Source organism: Gymnoscopelus microlampas (assembly GCF_963454915.1).
Source record: "Gymnoscopelus microlampas genome assembly, chromosome: 7".
Lineage (NCBI taxonomy): Eukaryota > Metazoa > Chordata > Actinopteri > Myctophiformes > Myctophidae > Gymnoscopelus > Gymnoscopelus microlampas.
Window position 1 is genome coordinate 48292647 of NC_139944.1, and position 11471 is coordinate 48304117.

Sequence of the window (11471 nt, forward strand, 5' to 3'; positions counted from 1 at the left end):
AAACTACATTTCGCTCCACCTCCCTGGTAGCCTGATACAGTTATAATATGGAGATTGTTCTTGGCAGGAACACTGGCCTGTTTTTCTTTTTTTTTTGGGGGGGGGGGGGGCACGTTTTACAGTTGGTCTCTGACTGTCAGCAGATCTGTCCTCCCACCGCCAATGCATCGGCTGACTGTTCCACCACAACGCATTCTTCCACGATGCTCGGACACAAGAGCCAATGACAGACCAAGCCAAGAGTTGAAGTCGAGGTGAAAGACGTGCCACTTGGGCGTTCTCCAGCAAGACTGAGAGCGAGAAAGAGAGAGAGACAGAGAGACAGACAGAGAGACATACAGAGAGACAGACAGAGAGAGAGAGAGAGAGAGAGAGACGGTGTGTTTTGGTTGGCAAGCAGTGGTGGAGAAAGTACTCAAATTCTTTACTCAAGTAAAAGTATCAATACTGCAATATAGAAATACTCTGTTACAAGTAAAAGTCCAGAATAAAAAATTGACTTGAGTAAAAGTACAAAGGTATTGGCATCAAAATGTACTTAAAGTACCAAAAGTAACAGTACTAAATATAGCAAATCTACAAGCTCACAACGTGTCGCGATGCGACGCGTTGTGAGCTTGTAGATCTTGTCAGATCTTGTCTTTGTATAAGATAGGGCTAAAATGGTTAATGTATGTTTCATAATATCATAATTTGTATCTGAAAAGTAACTAGTAACTCAAGTTTTCAAATAATTGTATTGGAGTAAATGTACAATATTTGCCTCTGAGATGTAGTGGAGTAGAAGTAAAAGTATTGGAAATTGGAAATACTCAAGAAAAGTACAAATACCTCAACATTTTACTTAAGTACAGTACTTAGTTACTTTCCACCACTGTTGGCAAGAGCAACAAAAGAGGGAGAAAATAGATAGTTGGCTTGAGGAGGGCATGCCCCGTGAAAAGTCAGTAGATGAAGTTCTTTATAAATTCAGGCCATGACATCAGGGCCTTCGGCCAAAGAACGGCGAGCGGCTGGGGAACCGAAAGCATTTGAAGATATGAACCATAGAAAAAAAAAAACTGCAAAATTCAGATGAACCTTGAGAGTGAAATGAACACACTGGGGACTTTTTTTTTGCCAGAGTCCAGAGTACTTTTCCTCTTAGTTAACTCTGTGGATTGGCTCACCCAACGTTAGCCTTAGCGTTTGCCTTGTAAACATTTCCCCTTCAAATAGCCCGTGTGATGTGTGTGTGCTTATGTTTCCTGTGGTATAGCGGCGGGTACATGAGCAGCTTGTGCAGCCAGCCTTGGCCCTGCTGGAGTCTAGCCCAGGGTGAACCGGAGCCACGGGAACTCCCGGTCTTCAAACACATGCTCTGTTCCCAATATCCAAGAATCTCATCTCCACGCTGCAGCTGCATAAATAGTCTAACAACCTAATGTACAGATTAAGAATGTGATCTATTGACCACATTCACACGCGGCGACCATTTTGCAGTGGTGGAAAAAGTACTCAAATGTTTTACTCAAGTAAAAGTGTTTTGTAATAATAATCAAAATCTATAGAGTGGCCTGGGCCGTAATGTGACGGTCCAGGCACCCTAGGCTGCAATGCCAGCCTGACAGCATGTCGCGAGTTCGACTCCCGTTCCCGACGACCTTTGCTGCTTGTCACCCCCCCCATCTCCCTCCCCATTTCCTGTCAGCTTACTTTCCCTATCCCTCTCTAAATAATGGCATAAAAAAAAACCAAAAATATTCTTTTAAAAAAAATCTAGAAAGTAACTAAACCATCTCTCAAGCTCTTACCAATTTTATCCAATAAGGAGAAAGAACTCATAAACAAGTTAATTTGGAAGTGATGAAACAAAATAATTAGCAGACAAGATTTGAACTGAAACACTATATATGTCTACTTATTGGACAACTTATTGGAATCCTGACCTGAAAACGCATATTAATTAAAGTGCTGGAGGGATGGGGAGACCTCTGTTAGGGCGCGGTCACACTAAACTATGGCTGCCGGCTGATAAACTCAGGTTGAGCACGGCCGACTGTTTTTTGCAGCCAGCACATTCTAAAAAAACAGAGTAGCTTTCAGCGCATTCTGTCCCAATAACCAGTGATGCACCTAGTCACTCACAAAACAAATAAAAAATGATTCAAATAAATTACAAAAACGTACGTTGCTATATACTGTATACAGCAACAACTACACCAAAAGGGGTTCCCGGAGTGAAAGGTATAGAACAATTATTTGTTTACCAACATTGAGACTGGATGCACAGGTGATTGTTTCACGCAATCAATTCTCAACCTGTTGTTTCGGGGTGCGCTGGTTTCAGCACAACCCAACCTCCTCTTGTGTGTTGGCTTGTGAGGCGCGTCCTAGCGAGACCTGATAGAATGGGTTTCATTGCGTGCATACTGGTTGCGCGCATACTGGTTCTTATCAGTGTGACGTCATCTGTTAAGGGGTCTATAGTTACGTATTGGTGTTCCAGCTCTAAATGGGTTAATATGTAATTATCATTTGTTTAATGACTATTTGTTGTGTGTCTCCTCTGTAGGGTCCTCCTGACAGTTGTGGCATTACTCTCTTCATACTCCATCCATTTGCTGCTCAAGTCATCTGGTATTGTAGGTATGTGTTGTGTACAGTTGCCACTTGGCCCTTTGATGTTGTCAATTGTTTGAGGGCACAAAGCCAAATGCCAGGGCAGGAAGGCCATCAAATTAAGTCCACGGCAATAATGAATTGAACAGATGTGTTGAGGATGATTTTATTTCTATACGTATAGTATAAAATGAATGGATGAATGAAAAGAGCTGTTTATTTCAAAATAGGCCAAACTGAGGATTCACAGTGGCCATGGGTGCTACAGTATCTCCACATTTCACATATTGAAACATTGCACAGAAACCTGTCAGCACAAATCTCAACGTACTAGATTGTGTTTGTTTTCCACAGTGCCATATTAGTGCTTGTTACAAAAAAAAGGTTTAATCTCAGACATTCTAGCTCAGCATTCCGATCTTTTTGGGTTATTTTGTAATCATCCAGTACCAACAAGGCTGGGCTTTTGTAGCTAAAAGTTTGAGCCTTTTTTTTTGTCTGTGTGTCAGATTTACATTATGAGCACATTTTCTGACCTTAAGAAAAAAAAGGCAGTACATGGAGAACACATGGAAATAATTAATTGGGATGAGAGCATTTCATTTGATGTCGCTCAATAAGAATTCAGAATCTCAATGGTGTCTAAAAGCCATATTGACAGGAAAAAGGCAGAAGAGAAAACGGTGAAATCAGATGGGGCGGGGCTTAATGTATAATGTGTGTTATGATGCTTGAATGTAATGGTATGGTAGTGTATGTATGATATGATGTGTTTAATATATAGCATATGTTGTGATGTGTGATATATGGTGTCGTGTTCCAGGAATCCGTGCGTACGAGCAGCTGGGCTACAGGGCATTTGGGACACCAGGGAAGATGGCTGCTGGAATTGCAATCACATTGCAGAACATTGGAGGTAGACGCACACGCAAACACACACACACACACACGCACACGCACACGCACACGCACACGCACACGCACACGCGCACACGTACACGCACACCCCGATCTCCATACCTCCTGTAATTCAGTTTAAAATAAAAGTGTTCATGTGGTATATAGTTTCATAATGACAGACCAAAGAACCAAAGACTGTTTCATGGCACATTAGATCACTCGTCTCAAAAAAACATTGGTGTATAAGACATCTCATCTCAGTCTAAGCAACCCAATTCAGAAATAAAAATTAAGCAGGTGGCAGGGTTTGTGTGCGGAGGGGCGGACTTTGTGTGTGGCGTGTGTATGTGCTGTGTAGCAGACCACGTGTCCAATTCAATTGCCTATACCATTGGTTCTCAAAGTGGGGTCCGGGGACCCCCAGGGGGGCTTGGGGAGGTTCCTGGGGGTCCCCAGTAAAATTGGTTAATAAAGCATCACACACATTTGAACCACTTTATCCATCTTTATGTTGGCTATTCAAAAATAGAAGATCTACAAGCTCACAGCGCGCCACTTCGTGCCACGCAGCGAGCTTATACATCAGCTATTTTTGATTTTTTTTTTAAGAATATCGAAAATGTTTGGAACATTTTGAATAATTTTGATTTTTTTTAAACAAAAATCTTCTCTTCTGGTGGTCCCTGGCACAAAACATTTTCAGATGGGGGTGCACAGCCAAATATATATCAATTTGGGGGTCCTTGGCACGATAAAGTTTGATAACTACTGGCCTATATATACCTCATGTAATGCCAGCTAGCCTACCAGCTATAGCGTTAGCTCCATCGTCAACCTCATAGTCATACAACAACAAAAATGACAGTTGGGAGGAGCCCCTGCCATCTATACAAATACATGACCATATAGATTACACTCAAAGCTGATGGGGACAGTTGGGAGGAGGCCCGACAGTGTCTGGGGGCGAGGGACCGGGGAACAGTGGGCCTCTGACCCCTAACACTGCCCACCATTAGTTTCAATCATCCCGTCCACTGATTCAGCACAATCTTAGTCTTGCGTAGCCAGATGCATCGCTGCCTACCAATACTAGTCGTCTGGTCACGTCTAAATTCAATTTATTGGCTAGAACAGTGGTTCTCAACCTGTGGGTCGGGACCCCCAAGTGGGGACCGTCCCCACATGATTTTGAATGAATTTTCACAATATTTATCTGTGGAACTGAGTCAAACTAAATGTAATGCCTCAACTCCTACAATTCCAAGTGCTTGTCAGGGTGGGGGGTCCACAGTTCAAAAAGGATTATTTTGGGGGGGGGGGGTCGCGGCCTGAAAAGGTTAACTTGAGAACCACTGGGCTAGAACACGACTACACAGCTTAATCAACACACACACACACACCCGCACACCCGCACACACACACACACACACACACACACACACACACACACACACACACACACACAGACGATGCATGCACACACATGCACTGAAGACCGCAAGCATGCACGATGCACACAGCAGCCTGCCAGATCAATCTCTAATCAGCAGTATTTGTAACACCTGAGTGTGATTTGCTTTGAAGTGACGCTGACGAGAGAAGCCTATTGAAATGAACGGACTGGGGATTTAACATTGTTCCTCTAGTAGTTTATGTACTGTGTAGCAGCTCAATGAAATGAACTCATCAAAGGCACCGCTTACCTCCCACTGGGTGTGATGTTTATTTCCTGTGACATTCTTTCCAGGATAATACCGGGAAATCCTGTGAAAATGTGTGCCTGTATGAGGATTATGTGGGTTGCATTTTGTACTGTGTATGTGCGTGTGCGTGTGTGTGTGTGTGTATATTTTGTGCATGCCTCCTACACTGTGGTCCTCAGTACTAATCCACAGCTTCCTCTCTCCACAGCCATGTCCAGTTATCTCTACATAGTCAAGTATGAGTTCCCTCTCGTCATCCAGGCCTTCCTGAGAGTGGACAAGCCTGCTGGGTGAGTGTCCTACTCTGTGATATACTACATTAACATGAATGAGAACTATTACTCATGGACTTTATGTGGACATAGAGGTACAGTACACGTGTCTCCCATTCGCAGCAGGTTATGTAGAATCTACGGTATATAATCCCCTTCTCTCTGAGGGCTTTTGCTCTGAATCTGGCAGAGTAGATCTACTACTGTCAGGCCGTGCCAGGCATTAGGCCTGGTCTTGGTGCCCCCTGCTTGCCATGTAGCGGGCCTAAGAACTAGGGATGCCAAAAACTGATACAAATCAAATTCTAATATTCTACTGCCCTGGCAATGATTTCGCCACATGACACCGTCATACGACGAAGTATGAACCGAGTTTATAGGGAGACGAGCATGAGGGGCAGAGCCGAGAGGACTGCCACCAGCCTTTCTACCGCGGAGGAAAGCCTGCTATTTGCTTTAAAACTAGCCGTGTGATCCGGTTTAGAAAAAAATAATGGTGGTTCCGGCGTTTGGTTCCGGTTGGCGTCACATTGTTTTTGTTCCCCACATAATGAGAATCAATTAGTTTAGTCTCGCTACGAGTTAGAATAGAAAATGGACAAAGGGAATCATTTTGGAGATGCACGGCGCCAGTGGTTCCGATCACTGGTTCCGGCCACCTGATGACGTACAGTTATTTCCGCTCCGACCGGATCAGAAACCCAAAAAATGTATTGATCCCAGGCTAGAGAGAGGCAGAGAAGAGCTCCTCTACATTAGGCTACAGTTTCCATTACTGTAATATCAAACAGACAGCGTGAACAATAAATAAATGGCAATTTACTGTACGGTAGTATTAGCCTATATTTTGGGTGTAAATGAAGCATAGCAAATTTAAATGAACATATGTAAAGTCTGTTATGAAATATGAAATCGAATTTGGAGACTGCCACGGATATTTGAAAAACAATCGGCGGCATCCCTACTAAGAACAGCTGTGGCGAGTGACCCTCGGAGGAGAGGGCAACGCAGCCAGAAAACTAAAACAAAAAATAAACAATAACATAATTGGAACCCAGTACTCAATCCCAGTATTTGGGTCAAAGTATTGATACTCCTGGTCAAATATTATTCTACTGCAAATGAAACTAAATGTACTTTGTTACTGTTCACCACTGCATAATACTGACTTGTACAGGTGGCTTGAGAGAAACATCTTTCACCTTAGTCAGTTTCAGTGAAGCTCATCTCTACCTATAACTGCTTGCCTTTGAGAGACATGAAAACCTGAGTGAAGACTGAAGAGGGAAGCGGTATATATCGACTTAATTCATCCATGGAGAAATAGAGTGTCACAGGCCAGATGGTTATTTATTTGCGACTGCCAAGAGCCGCCCATAGTGGATCAGGTAGGTGTTGAAGCAGGCAGACAGACAGATGCACTGCAAAAAATCAAAATCTTATGAAGTATATCTGGCTTATTTCTATTCAAAATACCTCATCACACTTAATATAAGGTTAAATCATCTTACCAGTCATATTTCTGTGAGATAAAGGGACTTGTTTTCATACAGTGTAACTTGAATATCTTGGTAAGTGATAAAATCTTGAAACTATCTGGTATTGAGTCATGTTTAGGATAAAACAAGCTTTTTTGGCATATCACACATTTTTTAAGCTGTTGTGTTATTTGTAAAAGTTGTATCCTCTCATATCAAGCAAAAGACTTAGTTGATTTCCAGAAAAGTCATCTTTATTGAAAAGTACAGTTTTCTTTCTTCCCCACACAACATTAAGCATGTGCAATGACGTCTGTGAGCTCATACTTAACCGGTATGTATTTTCTATTATTTAATGTCACATAATAGTATGGCATATAATCAACAAGTTTTCCAGCATCAACAAAAATATTGGCTTGAGCCTGGTAAGGAACTTCTACCTCATACGCTAAATACTGATCATTCCACCCAACTGTAGTGAGAGGTTGGCATTCCAAACAATACAATGATGAATTTACAATATAAATGTTTTTCACAAGACCAAACTCTGGAGTACCACTGATGACATTAGAAATAGCCAAAGATTTTCCACATGTATACTTATTTCCATGCTGCATTATCCACGGTATAGAAACTACATGATCAACTTTCTCTATTCCAAAGAAGTCTTTAATCTTCCCCTCTACATATCGGACATTCTTCACCTCAGAGACAGGGCCCATTTCAAGTTCACTTGAAACAATTGGATGTTTCTTGTGCACATTCTGACTACATTCATATAGTTGGTTGTGCTTCACAAGAGATTTACAAATATTCTTAAAACTACTTTTCAAAGCCCACTGTTTGAAAAAACAATGTTTAGACTCAAAGCGCATACACATATGCCTCACTGTAGGACCAAGTGCTTTAATCTGAGAGGGAAGATGCAAAAGGTAATGCTGTTTAGGTATAATATTTGTATCTGGAAACAGTTCTTTGAAATCTTTCAAATGTTGCTCAATTAAAAGCTTCAACCTTGAAAGGGTGGTGAGAGCAATAATAGGTGAAAACACAATTTTGACTATCTCTAACAACTTAAGCAGCATTTTTGTGTAATCATTTTCTCCCATTGTGTCAAAAAGAAATGGCAAGATCTTTAATAAAACCAGCATCTGCCCAGCTGATTGTTTCAGTTTATTGTCATTTGAAGTCAATGTATTGACAGATATGGGGCAAGGCTTATCCCTGGCATCCAGAGGAGAATAAGGGAAACCAATAATAGCACTGTTCAATGTGTCCAACTCCATATGCCCTGAAAGCACTTGTTGCTTTAAAACACATTTGATTTCATATGGGGCAACACCTTCAAGAATAACATGCATGATGTCCTGAGGGGTCTGATTGATTATATCAAAGTGTGGAAATTCTGTTAATTTGCTCCTCCTGTTTATACCATATGTTGTTTTTAGATTTTCTTTCACAAAGTCAGTGCTTGCCTTTTCAATGTCACAACATTGTCTTATATGACTTGGCATGGTCCTTTTAACAAACAAATCTTCATTGAATTGTTTCTGCATGTCTTCAAAGTTGCATTCACAGTGTCTGCATTTACTGTACGCAAATCCTACTCCTTCCTTAAATCCAGCAACTTCGTGTTGAGCTAGAGTGTCTCCACACACAGACATAACCGCCCCATAGATCGTCTTCTCACCATTTGCAGTGACAACTTTAACACCATCATACAGTTCATTTAAATCACGTTTAACCCTCTCAAATATCTTATCAATACCACAATGGGCATAATCTTTTGATTTTACCATGGCAAGCAGACGAATTGCAGCAAGTCTTGATCTGTATTTAGGATTGATGTTACCTAAGGTGTAATAGATCAATAACAATTTGTTTTTGCTTGCCCGAGATCCAAGAGGATTGCATAATTCAATTTCGTCTGTATATAAAATTAACTGCAATGCTTTGGGATCTTTTAAAAACAGTGGGTGCAACTTAAAAATGTCTCCATCAATTAAATCATAAACAAATCCATCCTTGCATGGCTGTGGCCCCTCTTCAATCATTTGAAGAATTCTTGGGTGTAATAGCAGCTGCTCCAAACTTTTAAGCAGGGGTATGTAATGAAAGTAATGGCTCTTAATGGTAAGGGCTCTGGAATCTCCACGTTTCACATAACAAGCTGTATTTTTTAAGACAATAAGCTCTGCTTCAACCGGTTGCAACAGTTCTCTGATTGTCTTGTCCTGCAAGTGGGTTGTAGAAATTTCACTGAAAGGGTCAATAAACTGGTCAAATATACCCATTACATCACTCTTCAGTTGATCAAGGTCCCCAGAATGACCCTCAATCATGTCACTCATTTGATGTTTTAGGTGCTCCAGTAATGCCGCCTGATATTGCTGGACTCCATTCACCATCTGGTTAACAGCTCTCTGGGGAGGGGAGGGGGTGGGGGGATAAATACACAAACAAATACATAAATAAACAAACAATACATCTCCCATGAGGGCTTTTAAATTATTATCCAATTTTAAGATTATTTATTATATGCTTGCTACTAACAATGAAATCCCATTAGAAGACAATGGCACACTACCTGTGTCAGTCGTTGAGTTTCCCTGGCTTGAAGAAGAAATGCAGTTGCATGTTTGAAAAGGTCAACCTTCGCACGACCATCTCCACCTTCTCCACTCTGAAAAAGATAAACAAATATCTCTATTAAAACAGGGAACGGTGTTGAAGGTAACTAACACCACCATACAATATAACTAATCTTAACTAGGTAACCTAGATAGCTTAAGGCAGTATTCTCAACATTTATAATCAAGGACGCCATTTAATATGTATTAAGCCACAGAACACCATTGGATAGGATTTGTATGTGACCCCAATCTGAGAACTTCTCTTTGATAAGATGTAGTCCAATATGTTATGTATTTGTTTCTATAATTCCATTAACTATCCATTTACTGTACTTATATAGACACCAGTGAAACTTTAAACAAAATACTATTGTTGTGTGTTCTCCAGTTGTGTGTACTTGTATGGACACTTATGGGTTCATTTGGTTCCATGTACACTGGTAAACAGGTCTGTAACTGCAACTCTGACTGTACAAATGAAACCAAATGAACCCGCAGCAACCAGCAAGTCCATTTGGTTAAAAGCTCTCTGGGGAGGGGACGGGTCCCGAGCGTTAGTGAGTTCTCTGTATTAACTGTCTTTAGTAAAAAATAAAACTACTCAGCTACTCACCAAAATAAAGGCTGTTTTGTGTTGTTGAAAGTCTATTCTTTAGGGTGGGAAGCCTCTCAGGACCCCACCTTCTCTGTATAATACAGTTTTTAGGCAGACAGTTAAATATGTCCGCCAGACAGAAATTATTTTATGAACTCCACTGCGCTCCCTACAGATCTGGTCAATATAAATTACCATTGACCAGATCAGTAGGGGGCGCAGTGGAGTAAATGCAATAATTTCCGTCTGGCGGACATATTTTACTTTCTGCCCATAAAATGTATTATACAGATAAGGTGGGGTGCTGAGACGTTGCCCACCCTGGAGAATAGACTTTCAACAACACAAAACTGCCTTTGTTTCAGTGAGTAGCGAAATAGTTTTGTTTATTTTTTTTACTAAAGACGGAGACCTCGCACGGCAGTGGAATTATCTGTCTATGACGCTGGCAGAGCGTTAGCGATGGAGAGCTCTGGACCAGGGCTAGAGAGATAAATACACAATGAATATACAAAACAATGATTACCTACCGTTCGAGTGGCGCTGAATGAATCATCTTCAGTCTCTGAAGGACATTCCTGCGTTGTAGGGACGTCGTCTTCAGCTACAGAGCTGTTGTTCACAGTGTTGTTTGTGGTTTCAAGCGTTCCTGGTTGCCAGGTTCGGCCGTCATCCCCCCTTCCATGCGCAACTTGTTGAAGATAATGCGCGTGTTTTCGCTTTATGTGGTAATAATATGAGTTATACACCCTGTAGTCATTTGGACAGCCATCAATGCCACACACCACGCGAAAGTCAGGACTACGGCTGTGTAAGGAGTTATAGTGACTCAACAGCTGTTTGAGATTAAGTGCCACGAAAACGTAGCAGATAAAACAACGCCAGATCATCTTCAAAGTCCAACGTTTTTCGTCCGTCTGTAGCAACACGTTACAACGGCTTCTTCAGATACTGAAATCTAATAAGGCAATAACTTTTAGATGTGGAGGTAAAGCCGGGTCTGTGACTGTGTACGTTCCATTCTGCTTCCCTTTTTTGAGCCAAGGCGCGCAGCTGTTGTTTACAAAGCGCATATCCGGTCCCTACCACTATACCAGAGGGTACAGTTCTATTTCAGTGATCTTATATTTTCATTTTCATTCCACTGCATACACTGGAGGGAACAAAAACAAATATTTACCAACAATGTTGTTATTAAACCCTCATAAAGTAAGAAAATATGCGTTTTAAATTGATTTACGAATTAATTAGTGTTACAGCCCCCCTTCCTTTTGGCAATGGTAGCGACC

At 41.3% G+C, this 11471-nt stretch overlaps 1 protein-coding gene and 1 long non-coding RNA gene across 2 annotated transcripts in view; one reads left to right on the top strand and one right to left on the bottom strand.

Moving 5' to 3' along the window:
• The window catches only part of LOC311049350 (sodium-coupled neutral amino acid transporter 3-like), a 74346-nt gene that overhangs the window by 32835 nt on the left and 30040 nt on the right, over window positions 1-11471 (top strand). Inside the window, exons 5-7 of the mRNA XM_084062904.1 lie at window positions 2555-2628; window positions 3425-3517; window positions 5413-5494. Of these exons, the coding sequence (XP_083919030.1) occupies window positions 2555-2628; window positions 3425-3517; window positions 5413-5494 (249 nt within the window). The remainder of the gene's footprint in view (window positions 1-2554; window positions 2629-3424; window positions 3518-5412; window positions 5495-11471) is intronic.
• Window positions 7063-11106, bottom strand: LOC311049351. The gene is made up of 3 exons (XR_014601191.1): window positions 10713-11106; window positions 9542-9637; window positions 7063-9377 (listed from the first exon to the last, which is right to left on the bottom strand). It is a non-coding gene; the product is annotated as an uncharacterized lncRNA (long non-coding RNA).